We start from the raw sequence: 15,046 nt of genomic DNA, 5'->3' as shown, positions 1-15,046 counted from the left end.
TGAGACTTGAGAGAGAGGAATGAACACAAAACCTACTGTCCTACTTCAATTGGTAGTAAAGCTTACTGTCTGTCATCAACTTCTGGTCTCAAAGCAGTTGCCCAGAATCAATAATAGAGGTTTTTCTTTCCAGGCAATAAGCATGAGGAAATAAGTAGGCAATTACTACAAACCAATAAAACCAATGAGAAATTTCAAAACATAACTGGAGCACTTTTCAAGTTTCTGGAGCTATATTTGCACATGACTTACCCAAAAGGGGTACAATAACACAGATAGACTATGTGTATGTAGCGATGTAACCTTAACAAGTATAAGATTGTAACCTCTCAGCCACCAAAAGAATAAGTTCTTCCCACATAAGGTCAACAAAACTCACATACAGAGTTAAGATCAAACAAGAACAGCATAACATGATAAAATAAAATTACCAAGGCTCTGTCGTACGGCTTTCTTAAGATCAGCTTGGAACCTTTCCTCATCATCCTCTTCAGCATGTAGCTGTTGCAATGTCTTCGTTCCATTGTCTCCAGAATATGGATAAACTAATTTTCAAAAAAAGTAAACCATGATCATATTAGCCTCTTTGATGCAGTATTCCAGCAGAAGAAAGAAGGGAAATAAAATCTCCTGCAGTTTGGGTTGGTTTGGTTCAACCTTGAACCAGTTTTCTGGTTTGAACCAACCCTGCAGTTCCTAATTTCCAGGTTTCCTGGTCACATCAGGAAATTGGAGAACAGTCCAGTCGTGAGGTCTGTTCATGTCTTATCTTCGTTTATTTTGTTACAAAAGTTGTAATAGTTGGCTGGATTAGGGACTCTATGGGTCCAGCAATGTTTTAAGTCGTATTATTCAGTTATTTAGTTTCTTTAGGATACCCAAAAACAGCCTATGGTTGGGGAGGTTTCCTTCCTTATTTAAGTTTAGTTTGAATTCAGTTTTCATTTCTATTTAAAGAGAAGTAAGCCTAAGGCCATTTTGAGTTGAATAAAGCTGGCTTTTGCCTCTAAGTTCTTTGAGATTCAGAGCAAGTGCTGTGAGATGCAGTAAAACTTGCTGGGATGCCAAGGCTGGCTTAGTGGGATTCCAAGCTTGCGTTTGGTGGGATGCCAACTCAGAGGATCAGTTGGGACTCCTGATTCATTCCCTCCCTTCTTCTATCCTTTTCTTTATTCAGTTAACAGGTATGATTTCTGGACTTACTTTCACCTGCGCATAATTTCTTTCAATTCTGGTTTGATACTGAATCACTGATGCTCCCTAATCAGTAAGTCTTCGATGCTTCCACCTGAGATCTGTTTCAGTTCTAATTTACAGGTCAAATTCAAGTATCCTACTTGTGATCTCTTCTCAAAACTCAATTTTGGCTCTCAGATTCTAATTTTAATTTAGTATTCTGATCTGACTGTCTGCCAGTTGGCTCATCATCTTATCTTATTTCTATAATCGAAATTCTGGTTCCGTTTTGTTCTTTAGTTACCTTGTTCAAGTAGGATTTCCTTCATCACTTCAAATCTGTTCATTAAATTTTGTTTTAGAATTTTGTGAGTTGTTCCCTATCCCTCGTTGACCACTCAACCAGATTTTTTAGCCACTTATGACTTGTTATTTTTTTTATCTCAGTTCTCTCGTAAAAATCTGGAATTTTAGTTCCTAAACTCAGTGATTCTGGTTTTCTTAATGATTCTGAATTCCTACGCCTTCAGTGATTTAGAACCCCATTATTCTTACTATGAAGGCACACTAACATGTACATAAATCACTTCTATTACAGTATTATGTAAGAAACGTCTAAATAAACTGATGAATATAGATGACAGAAATATGAAAGTTATCCTTTTATAGGAAACTGCTTGCAAAAAACAACTCACATTTTCATTGACACATCAATATAAAGTTAAATTCAAAATGGATATATATGAGTAAAATGGAAATAAAACAAACTAAATTCGAAATAAAAAATGGATTACCAAATATAGGCACACATTTGAACAAGGTCCAGACCATGGTTCAAGGAATCGGTATAGGATCCGTCGTGTCGATATCAATAGAGACCAATACTCTACCGATACCGATTCCACTGATTCCTGACCGATATGATACTGATCCAGGGGTACTGACCAAGCGTAAAAATGTAAATAAAATCAATTTTTATTGAAATTTAGGGATAAAACAAACTGATCCAGACCAATACAGGCTGATCTGGATCGGTTCGGCTGAAACCGATCCAGATACTGATTACTAAAATCCTGGTCCAGACTGAAGCCATGAACCACAGAGCAAAATATCCACATCTAAATAGTGACTTCTAAATTTAGATAATAGAAAGTTCCTGTCAAGATTACAGCAACTTGGTCCTTTTTTCTCAACTCAACCATTCCCAATAAGTCCCTACTTGATTCTCCAACATTTGTCATAGACAACACGCTTGGCAGCAATATACAGGATTTATGCTAATAGGGATGAGAATCTTAAATTTAATTATTCATCCCCAAATTGAACTGCCAAATAGACCATCATAGTGAGATCCCAATGAAGAAAAATAAGCCCCTAAACAATAGACCATCTGCAAAAAACAACTGCCATGACTGAGTAGGCAAGGCTCTTCCCAAAAACCCCTGCCTCGCAAACCTGAAAAAACATACCTCCCCCAAAACCTTCTGTGGAAACCAAAACCTACTATTACTATATTATTCTTTCTTTCAAACAAAATAACGGGTTGCATAGAGGTCTAACACACGGGTTGCATTCTTCTCAAATCTCCTTGAACAATCCTACAAAAGAAGAGAACAAAACAATCTGTCTGATATAGTTTTTCTATTACAAAGACTTTTTGATGCAGATCAAAAAGAAGTTCTGGCGATGATGGCCATACGAAAGAGAAATAACCCTGCTCCTACATATGCTGCAGGTGTGAAGAAGAGAGAGAGATAAACCTCCAAACCATGAGGGGAAAGAGGGGGGAGAGAGGGAACAAGAGAGGCCACAACCTCACTGTCAAATAAAGCTAAATCAATTCCATTCTTCAATTCGTGGGGGGCTGAAAAGCTTTACACTTGTTTAATAAAGAAATAAAAACTAAAAAAAAAAAATGCCTATGCGTGAGCAACAATAAGAGTGACATGGATTGCCTTAACTACCTAAAAATTAACCCGAATAGATAAGAGAAATCTCTTCCTATCACAGGCTAAAAAATAGGAGTCCTAGACTGACACATAAACTGGACCTGTGATTGGAGTATCCCAACTCACCCAAACTCTTGAATACTAATAAAAGATAAAACCCAAAATGAAAAAGAAAAACTCCTCCTTGCGCAGACCATATTTGGGTGTCCTAAAGAGACCAAATAATTGAAAACTAAATCCAAATCAGATCTGGAATTTAAATTATTTTATTCGAGACTTTACAATTAATATAATAAAATAAAATTGAAGGAAATAGTATTGCTAAACTATCCCACGATTTGAACTCTGATCTGGCCAGATTCATTGAATCCGGACACTCGTGATAACCCAATTGGTCTGACCAGATTTTAACCCAACCAACCCAACTTAAACCACACTAACCATGGTCCTGCATTATTCCCCAGGTTCTAAAAAACATGTCCTCGAGTTTTGTAGAATGGGAGGATCAGCACCACTCGACTATCATCCACAATCATCGGCTTTGATCAGACAATGATCAGTGCATCTCACCACAACTGTCACGAATATTGGCAAACGATTTTCTCCAATTGAAATCTAATCGTGGAGCTTCACATCTACAATCGGACCACCGAACAATTCCTTAGCTTCAATCTTGATCGTTACTTTTGTTTGTCCACCTTTTCTGCAACCTCTGATCCGACCTTTAAGCTTATATCATGCTCAACATCTCATCACAGAAGTAGTCAGTATTATCAATTATCTTTCAACAACTTATCCTGAGATCAAAAAGCCCGATTAGAGATCACGAAGTCCTGTACGGAATTCATCCATGATTGAACGGAGTGACTCGTAGGGATCAACCTCCATGATGTAGCCTTAGGTTTGGGCTTTGAATCTGATACCAAATTGATGCAGAACAAAAAAGAAGATTTGCTTGTGATGGGCATAAGAAATAGCTATAAATCTATTGGTAAATATGCCGCAGGTGTGAAGAATACGGAGAAGAGAGAGAGAAACCTCCAAACCGTGGGAAAGAGAGGGGAGAGAGGGAACATCAGAAGCCACGACCTCACTATCAAATAAAACTAAATCAATTCCATTCTTCACTCGTAGGGACTGATGTGCCGTACACTTGTTTAAATAAAGAAATAAAATAAAACAGAAAAGAAAACTCCTTTGCATGAACAAAAATAGAAGTGACATGTATTGACTTAACTACGTAAAAATTAACCCAAATATATAAGAGAAAGGCTCAGTACTGTGGGCTCGGTTCTGGGCACCCCACTTTTTTCTGATCTCAGAACTATGAGGAAGGACCAATTGGCTTTTGCTCGGATTTGCGTAGAAGTCACCGCTGTTTCTCCTCTCCCTTCATTCATAATGGTAAATGAAGGTGGAGATTACTGCTTTGAACAAGAGGTGCACTATGACTGGCAACCCCCTCATTGTTTGGTCTGTAAATGCTTTGGTCATGATTCTAGCCTCTGTACTCCAAAAGAAAATGAAGATGAAGTCGAGATTCCTATTGATGCAGATCTCATAGTTTCTGCGGATGGCCACACAACAGCTATGACTTCAGAAACAACCCTCCCATCTTCGGCACATCCTTATGCAAATCCAATCTCACACCCTATGAGCAAATCTCCAGCTAGAGGAAGGGTGAGAACTAGACCAAGGCGCCGGAAACATCATCAGAGAAACTTTCCGTCTTCCAAATCTTCAGTTGGTCGGTATGTCAGTCCTGAGGGCTCCATGGCTTTACCCGTTGGTCAGAACTGTTATGCTGTCCTCTCAACTGACGACTCTGCTGAACCTGGCACCTTTTCTGAAGGCATCTCTGTACCTGTTTCCTCACGAATTCTCTCTCAGATGGGATCTCTTGGGGTTTTTTCGTCGCAGGCCTTCCTCTGAATCTCGTGCTTCTTCTCGCTTGCTGTCAGGAGCCCTATCGCTATCGCAGGCTTCTTCTTCTCATCCTCATTCGAAAGTTGCTTCTTCCCTTGGTCTCGCCTCAACTCGCGGTAACTCCCCTTTATTCCCCTTTCCTCTGTGGGGCTCTCCTCTCCCCCTGAACTCTCTACCAACCCTGTGGTCCCTACTCCCTTATCCAGAACTACTGTTTCTGACCATACTTTTTGTGAACCACCCAACTCAAACCCATCAAGCCTCATTCCTTTTGTGGGTTCTCAGGTCTCTCTACCTGAGATTTTACCCACCCCTAACCCGGTAACCTCTAACCCGTTAATTCCACCTCACCCTCCTACCGTCTCTTCTCCCCTACGGCTAAACCATTTGGCCTCTGCCTCTACCGTCTCTCTTTCTCCTTTTGTTCCTCCCCCAAGCCCCTCCCACCCTTGCGATCTTATCATAGACGCTACAGGAGCTCCTCTCAAGCTAGAAAACTTATTCTCAGCCCCCTTGGGCTTGAGTTGCACTCCCCTCTTCCATCCAAATGAATCAAGGAGTCCTTTGGAACACCAGGGGTTTGAACTCCCCCTCAAAACAGGCTATTGTTTGCTCTCGTATCAAGCTCCTTCATTCTAGCTTTTATTGTCTCTTAGAAACTCATATCAAAGAAACAAATGCTTCCTGTATCTTGAACTCCATTGCTCCCGGTTGGTCTTTGTTATCCCATTATTCCCATCACCCTAACGGCCAAATTTGAGTTTTATGAGATCCTTCTAAAATCAGCATGTCTCTTCTTTCCTCTTCCCCTCAGTTCTTTCATCTCAAATTTTCAGATTGCCCTGGCCACTCAATTTTTTTGTTCAATGTTATTTATGCCTTTAACTGCCCCACTGAGAGTCTCTTTATGGAATGACCTTCGCTCCATTGCTGTCCAGGTGGCTACTCTCCTATAGGGTTTGGGAGGTGACTTTATGTGATCACGTATGACCATGAGAAGCAAGGGGGTGACCAATTGGATCTGTATTCAGTGGATGCTTTCAATGATTGGATTGAGGATTTTGGGGTGGATACCCAAAATTTACGTGGAATAACAAAAGAGCTGGTAATGCTCATATTGCTTACAAATTGGACAGAGTGCTGGTTAATGAAGTTTGGCTTACCACATTTCCCTCTAATGCGTCTTTTGATACCCCGGGTGTTTCTGATCATTGCCCCATTGCCATTTACAGCCTCATATCTCCTTTGGCCCTAAACCGTTCAAGTTTTTTGATATGTGGATCTCTCACCCCTCTTTTTGCCCATTGTTCGTGAAGCTTGGGATAAGCCGGTCCAAGCCTTCTCATCCCCCCTCATTGCTTTTGCCAAGAAATTACGAAATGTGAAGAGTGCTCTTAAAGATTGAAATATCAACTCCTTTGGGAATATCTCCTCGCGAGTTTTGGATTGCAAGGATAGACTATCAGCCATCCAAATTCAGCTTCAAACTAATAATCACAATGCCCCTCTGGCGGAGGACGAAAAAGTTGTCTCTTCTAAACTTTCCTCCTTGCTCTCTCAAGAGGAAAGCTTTCTAAGGCATATGTCGAGGATCAAATGGTTGGAGCTTGGAGACTCTAGTTCCGCTTATTTTCATCGTTCTATGAAATCCAGAACCAACATCAACTCCATTAAGCAGCTCAAGGCCCCTAATGGCTCCTCTATTCACTCGGTCAAGAACATAAAAGAGACAGTTGTTACTTACTTTAAAGACCTTTTCAGTGACTCTTCAGCTGATACAGGCCCTATCCCTAATGGTTTGCTCAATTCCTCCCCTCTGAGCTGATCCCCTCCCTTAGTTGTATTCCCTCTAAGGATGAGATTGTGGTTGCTATTCGTTCTCTCAAGGTCAACCGAACTCCTGGTTCTGATGGCTTCAACATGGGTTTCCTTTTAACTGTTTGGGAGATTATCAAGGAAGATCTTCTAAAAGCTATCAATAGTTTTTTCCTCAACCCTAGTCAAATCAAAGGGGTTAACCATACTTTCCTCTGCCTAATTCCTAAGAAGGAAGGTGTTCTAGTCATGTCTGAATTTCGGCCTATTGCTCTTTGCAACTTGCTATACAAGTTCATCGATAAAATCCTTGCTATCAGACTTAAGGCAGTAATGGATATATTGGTCAGCAACAACCAGTCGGCTTTCATTCCTGGAAGAAGTATCTCAAATAATATTTTGCTTTGTAATGAGCTTGTTAGAGGTTTTGAAAGGAAAAATCACCCCTACTGATCTTATGAAGATAGACATTCACAAGGCTTTTGACTCTTTGAGGTGGGACTATATTGTCAAGGTTTTGTCCAAGATGGGATTCCCTCGTCTTTGTTCATTGGATTTATTGGGTGGACTGGGTTTACTCTGGGCTGCTCTGTTCGGACTCTATTTGGACTGTATCTACCTCTTCTAATACTTGGTGGGTTTGGCGCAAGATTCTTGCCCTCAGGTCATCTGTCTCTGGAGCTATTCGGACTCTCATTGGTGATGGTAGATCTACTTCTCTCTGGTTGGAACACTGGTACCCTAAAGGATCCTTCTCCATGTCATCAATTCTAGAGCTATCTATAACTCGGATCTCTCTAGACATCACTGCTGACATTATCCATCATGGTGGTTGGGACCCTCCCCGCTCTCTCCACCCCGGGCTTGGTAGTGTTTGGAATGACTTGCCTTCTATCCCTAGAAAGCCCTTTAGAAGGGGTGATTGAGTTATTTGGTCGCCGGTCTCTTCAGCTCCAAGGCTGCTTTGGATTTCATTCTTCCTAGAGGCCCTTTGGTTCCATGGAGGAAGATTGTTTGGTTCAAGCATCATATTCCCCCGCCATGGTTTCACGGTCTGGTGTGTCTTCCCCAATTGCCTCCCAACGCAGTCCTTCCTTCGCCATGGCAGATCATTGTCTCCCCTACGTGCTGCCTTTGTTAGAATGCAGTGGAAGATATAGAGCATCTCTTCTTTGCTTGCCCTATTTCCTCCTCTATCTGGAAAGGTATTTTAGCCAAATGTTGGCTTAGAAGCCGAAGAATTCTACCTTTTGCCAGGGAATGGATTTTTGTGTATGTCTTTCACACGGAACTCCCTCTGTGATTTGATAGGCAAGCTGGGTTTTTAAGCGGTCACCAACCATATTTGGATGGAGTGCAATCTCAGCAAATGGACCTCCAATAACACTCTTAGTCAGATTTGAGATTTCATTTCTTTCGAAATTAAAACCAAGGTCTTGGCCGCTCCCTTTTCCTGTATTGACTACCCAAGGAACAGGCATATTGTTGTCTCCTGGGATCTCCCCCTCCTCTCTCCAGGCCTCTGGCTCATTTGTTTGAGGTCCAACCTTTGTGTATTTGTATTGTTTCTTCTTTCCCTCTTTGGGGCCTGTTGTAGTCGTCTTTCTCTTTGGTAATGAATTCATTTATTCACCCAAAAAATACATGGTTCAAGAACTTGGTCAAAACTGGAGATATCTCGATTTCTTCGGTTTCGCAAAACCAAGACAAAACCAAGAGTCGAAACCACAAGTTGCATGGTTTTGACACTGTTTTGAACATATTTCGGTAATTTCGCAAGTTTCGACATGAACACCTTTATAAATTCACTTAACCCCATCGAAACTTAAGGAAACCTAGCTCAAAACCAGGGCAGGCACTTATTTATGCCAAATATCAGTTAAGTAAATTTTTTTTTATATTTGTTACTTCATTTACTCAAGATATTATTCATAAATAAGCGACCTCCCCCCCTATTTGAATCCAATAAAATAATTAAAAAAACAAATTCTAAAAAGATAAAAAGTCAACCCCCCCCCCTCAAGAACAAAAACTGGATTTTCGGTGTTAGGTGTAATTTTCAACTTTTAAATATAGAAGTTTTTCTCAAATCTAAAAATTCCATAAATCTTAATATAATAAAACATTGCTAAAACCAAAAGAGCGGTAAAATATTCATTTGTTTTGATGTCTAAAAATTTATTTGCATTCAGAGCGATTTAAAAAGCATTTGCACACACAAAAATAAGTTTGACCGGAACATAACTCCTTCAATATAAATCAGATTTAAACAATCTTGGATTTGTTTGAAAGCTTTGTACATAACTCCTTCAACAAATCCAAGATTGTTTAAATCTGATTTATATTGAAGGAGTTATGTTATAGTCAAATCTTATTCAATACAATATCCAACAAATCCAAGATTGCTTATATCTGATTTATATTGAAGGAGTTATGTTCCGATCAAACCTTATTCGATACAATTTATGTTCCAGTCAAACCTTATTCAATACAATATCCAACAAATCCTAGAATGCTTAAATCTGATTTATATTGAAGGAGTTATGTTCTGGCCAAACTTATTCGATACAATATCCAAGAACAATATACTCTATCAAACTTGGGACAAAATCACAAGTATTATTTTGAGTGTTCTTTATGTGAAACTAATGCATAGATTGGATTCAAAATGTAAAAAATAGACAGCACAACAAGAATCAGGGAAAAATAAACAACTTCTGGGCCTCGAAACCAAGGTTTTGAGTTGGCCTGGAGAAAGTACTAGGTTTTGACCGAGATATGGTCAAAACCTGGGAAATCTCGGTTTCTGTCTGGCCGAAACCAGTGTTGGCACTGAGTTCTTGCACCTTGCCTAAAAAAGAGGGTAACAGTGCCGTAAAGGTTCATACGAATCTTATGGTCAGATTCAATTTAATCCCAGAAATTGATGCAGTAAAAAAAAACCTGAAACAGAAGTGACTTGGGAAAAATCTTCTTAGACAGAAGCAAAGGCTCTGATTAGCCCCAAAAAGGGATCAAGTGTACTCACACAGGGGGCCAACAGAACCCAAAAAGTCAGGATTATACAATGGCCTGATGCAGAAGAGAGAGATATTTTAAATCTGCCAGGAAAAAGAAAAAAGAAATACAGGGGGCCGAAAACCCTTTAGTTGATATAAATCAATTCCTATAGATGATTTACTCCATGGAAATCCAGTAGGTAGGCTTCTTCATGTAGATAGCATAACAAAGAGATGATACTGGTTTTTCATTGATATAACTAGATCTTAATGTTAGAAAATTGCAGCAAATAGGTGGCTACACAGAAAATTGCAGCAAATAGGTGGCTACACACCAGAGAGAAATCTAAATAGAGCCTCTCAGAACAATGGTAGAGAAGATCACAAGGACTGATTAACCTCTCTGATACCATGAAACAATACCAGAAAAAGAGAACCAGAACTAACAAATTAGGAGAAGAGAGTAGAAAATCACATGAGAGGGAGACAGTCCATGGTCCAGACTGTCCAGTGGCAGCCCCTTCCCTTTGTATATATAGCTATCAAATTATAATACCAGTTCAATACCGCAAGGACTAGAAGTAATGCAGATCCAGGGTTCGAAAGACCCAAATCGAATCGCTTACGGGCCCACCCAATCAAGTAAACACTCAAATCCAAGGTTTAGTGGCAGAATAGTAAATAATTCAATGTCCAAAAGGAAGGTGGCAATTCTGTAAATAGAAGGAAGTTTAACCATAAGAGGAAAAAACAAAAGGAAAAGATAACATACAATATGGGGGAGGGGCAGACTTGGAACTAAAAGAAAATAAGGACAAACAGAATAAGAATGGAAGGGGTATTTATGGAAAGTGGGTAAATTTAATAAAAACGCAAAAGCATCGTGGAAGAGGGGGTTTGGAGAGGTCGTCTCCTACCTATGGAAACAGAACAGTGGACAGCGAAAGAAGAGTGATGACGGGAGAGCTCTTCGGGAAGGCTTCGATGGACCAGAAACTGAAGAGAACTGTTGGTGATGATGATCCCTTCTGAATGCTAATCTTCAACAGTCCAATCGGAGAGAATGGAAGACAACCCAAACTCGGTAAGTAATTCCAGGCGGCCGGGTTTCAGATCAGATCTGATTTCTGGGTTTACTCACAATAGGAAAGCCAAATGGGATGGGGGTTTTACTGTTTGAAAGGGCTCTTTCAACCCTAATCACACAGAGAAAATAAAGGAGAGGAGATAATGAAGGCCCAAAACAGGACATGCTGTTACCACCAGAAACAGGGGAGAAACCAGAAACGAAGAAGGACGAAAGAGAGAGAGGAAGAGGTCACACGACCATTGCTATGTTACCAACCCGGCACCATAAATAACTCATTAAAAATTTCATTCATCAAATCCGTTCCTTCATTGCTTACAAGATAGTATTTAAAGAAAATAAAACTCCTATCTAAATTTAAAGCTGAAATAAATTCCTAATGCAAGTCTATCACTAAATAAATCTTAAAGCAATCATATCACTAATTAACCTATTAAATCGAAGATTACAAGATAAATCCCAACTAATTAAAACCCCTAACAAATTAATTATCCTACTGAACCCAAAGACCCAATTGAACCCGGTTCATCTTGGTTTGGGTTTTCAAACGGGTTCGGCCCGGCCCATGGAACAGCTCTTGCATCAAGAAGACTCTTCTACAACTAACAACTGCAGGTGGGTTGACTATAACACCCCTGCGGTACATACATATGCACAACTTGACAAAAGGCATAAATGATATTATAATCTTCGCAAACTATACCTTCCATTTCATTAGTATTCATCATTGCATCCTCACCAATATTCCAAAGAAATCTCTCTTATCCACTAAGCTCTATTTCTATGATAACCATAGTTCAAAATCTCACCAACATTTCGGATATTTTGGCCAGGCCGAGACGAGTTGCTATGTCAAAATTTTTATTTAAAAAAACTGCAATATTTTGGTATTTTTGGTATTAAAAAAATTGCACCATTTCGTCGAAATTCCGGTTATTTTGGTCATTTCATTTCGGTATTTTACACTCAGAAATGGCAAAGCAAAACTCATAGAAAAAATACAATATTACATTTCAGTATCCCGGAAATTTTGGTCTAGCCGAAATGGCCTTCCGAAACGAGATCTTATACTATGATGATAACTATGGTATATATATAGAGAGAGAGAGAGAGCATTTGTAATGCGATGGTCATCGGTTCGATTTCGATAGCTGGCTTATCTCTATTTGTTCAATTTTTATATGATTGATAATGTCTAATTGTCTACTTTTTTCAAGGAATATTGAAAAGATTTCTTCCATTTTCTCCAAAGGCACCTAACAATATCTTCATTTCAAAATTCTACTGGAATCCAGTACCAGTAAAAGTTGAGTAATGTTGATGCAAACCCAGGTTGAAATAACCCTTATTGGGTTGCTTGCATAGTTCGAGAACTCGCGAGATCTCGCCGAGTTTCTCGGTTTTTGGAAAAGCTGAGACGAGACTGCCTACGAGCCTCAAAAGTGCGATATCTCGGCGAGATCTCGGATCTCGGTTGGATCTCGGTTTCGACCCATTATTTTAACCCACCTACCACTTAAATACCTTACCTAATTGGACAAAACTCGACATATCTCGGCGAGATCTTGGCTCTCGGGTTGACCCAAAGTTGAGGCTTCAAGTTGGAAAAAAAAAAATGCACCAACTCGGGGAGATCTCGACTCGTCTCGGTTTTTCCAAGAGTCGAGTTGATACCGAGACCCGAGTTTTAGTACCTTGGTTGCTTGTGGACCCACCCAAGCAAAGGGGCACTCAAATTTAAAGTTGATGGCAAAACAATAAATATTTGAAGTCTCACAAGAGCAATGGCAGAATGGTAATTAATGGAAGGTTTTAATGGCTGAGTGGCAGAACCATAATTTAATGGAATCAACTATAAAAAGAGAAACAAGTGATACGGTATAACATGTTAATGGGAGGGGTTTAAACAGAAATAAAATTCCAGAACCGGGGGTTATTTGTAATATCAAGAATCTATCCTTAAAAGCACATACGAAGAAAGATCATCTTCTTCCTCTTCTCAATAGTTCAGCCACGGTAGAGTAAATCCCAAATCGAGTGAAATATCTCTCACACCAATAATCTATTCCAAGAGAAATTATAGGCGAAGGAAGTTAACCCAATACCCTACCGAATACAATCCCCAACAACTTCAACACTCAGTTTTCAGAAGAAGTATGAACCTCTGAAATTAAATTGGCGGTAGAACATGAACCAGTCTCAGTTGCAGGTATGAACGCCAAGATTAAAGGATTTTTCAGGGTTTAAGTATAGGGGTTTGATTCATGTAAGGGTAGGCTGCCTTCGACCCAAATTCCAGGGCCAGTCGATTGGGAATAATGATTCAGCAAAGTTTTCTCTTAAATCTAATATTACCGCCCAGAACAGAGTAACAATAGCACACCCAAATAAAGAGATGAAATAACCAGGGAACAAGGATAATAAAGAAGAGAAGATTAAAGAGAGATTAACCTGAAATAAGGGAAGGAACTGAAAAGAGGAGGTATAGATCTTGCGCACACGCAGCTCTTGGCAGCACACCAACAAAACTTTCATTCAATTTTCAAATCTCCAATCTATCTCCATCGTTGGGTTACATGCCTTTTTATGGATTAAAGCAACATAAATCCTAATCCTATTGTAAAACCGAAATCATACCTAGACTTAACTCTATTTAATCCAAAACAGAAGACAAACTTAATAAAATTGGGCTCTTACAGTCTTACCTTCCTACTAACGACTCTACAAGATGAGAGTTAAAAAAAAAAAAAAAGGGAAAATTACATTATTATCCCTAATTAAACCTACGCCTAACTGCATCAACATATTATTACACATAATATGTTTTCAATCAAATAACTAATTCAAGAATTATTTTGTTCCTATTTTGCAAGGAAAAGGGATCTAGATAATAGGAAATTTTTTCCAACCGAATTTCAATATTTTATTCTGATGTACATTTTCTCTTTTGCTCGTAGTATGGGGAAGAAGTGGACTCTAGAGGTACTACTAATTAAGATTAAGTTATATATATATACACACATACAAATATATCTTACCTTTCTCCAAAAATGAAAAGCAAAGAAAAGCACAGTACTGAGTAGTTGAGTACATTAGCATAGATGTACTTACAGTTACCAACTTGAAGGTTCTCCAGAGCCCTGACTTGGTTTTTGGTGGAAACTTTTGTTGGAGAACCTCCTACTTCACGGTTTTCTTTTGAAGATGACAAGGCTCGCAAGTTTTTGGTAGAGTTGTTCTGCCGTTTATTTTGTCGTCCTGTCCGTCGATCAGAAGGAGAGACACCATCTCCTGGACTTCCTCGGTTGGGTTGATCTGCACAAGACAAATATAAATCATAGAAAAGCTTCCAACTAATATAATTCTCATAATCAATACCCAATCAAATAATTAACAACAAATACCAAATATAATAATATCCAGCTAAGAATCAGAAATCTGTGGGCATATCAACCTTGCTTGACTTGGCCATGAGAGTACATATCACTCCTCTTAACCTTTGGGTTGCCAGAATTAGCAATGGATTTGCTGGGCATCCCAGTCCCTTCCTCATTATTTATAATCTTGTCTCCTGACAGATCCTGCAAAGTAGGGGGGGGAGCATGAGGCTTCTCTTGGAAGCTAAATGAAATCTACAATACGGAATTAAAGCAGCAAGAAAATATATGACTATTTCCCTGAGCTTTCCAATTCAATATCCAATTGTAAAGTACTGAAAATGGAAACCACCAAGGTTTATTCCTTGCCAACCAACCAGAGAACCATGATCACTGTGCATACCAGCTTATCATCAGCATTGGCCTTCAAGTTAACACAAGGCAGACCTTCTGCCACATCCTCTGAAATTGTCCCACAGGCCTTCTTATGTTGCTCAGCAAGGTGCTTTTGTTTGGCCTCATCCTCAATTCGCCTTTGGTACTCCAAAGTTTCTTCAAGCTTTCTTTCCTCAGCTTCAAGCTCAATAATACGTTTAAATTCCTCCTCCTGTTGTCTCCAGTCATCACTACTTACAGAAACAGCAATCTCAGAGTATGGATGATTTTCATCAGATGCAACAGGAGAGTAACTGCAGCCAGATACACAAACATCATGTT

At 39.4% G+C, this 15,046-nt stretch overlaps 1 protein-coding gene across 2 annotated transcripts in view; it reads right to left on the bottom strand.

The window, feature by feature from the left end:
* Positions 1–15,046, bottom strand: part of LOC122672887 — a 39,837-nt gene that overhangs the window by 21,935 nt on the left and 2,856 nt on the right. For both annotated transcript variants that reach the window (XM_043870394.1, XM_043870393.1), the window contains 4 exons: positions 14,733–15,018; positions 14,407–14,533; positions 14,064–14,267; positions 432–545 (listed from right to left, as the gene is read on the bottom strand). In XM_043870394.1, coding sequence (XP_043726329.1) covers positions 432–545; positions 14,064–14,267; positions 14,407–14,533; positions 14,733–15,018 — 731 coding nt within the window. The remainder of the gene's footprint in view (positions 1–431; positions 546–14,063; positions 14,268–14,406; positions 14,534–14,732; positions 15,019–15,046) is intronic.

The sequence above is a fragment of the Telopea speciosissima genome, chromosome 8 (genome assembly GCF_018873765.1).
Source record: "Telopea speciosissima isolate NSW1024214 ecotype Mountain lineage chromosome 8, Tspe_v1, whole genome shotgun sequence".
Taxonomy (NCBI): domain Eukaryota; kingdom Viridiplantae; phylum Streptophyta; class Magnoliopsida; order Proteales; family Proteaceae; genus Telopea; species Telopea speciosissima.
This window is presented reverse-complemented; position numbering and strand designations above follow the sequence as displayed.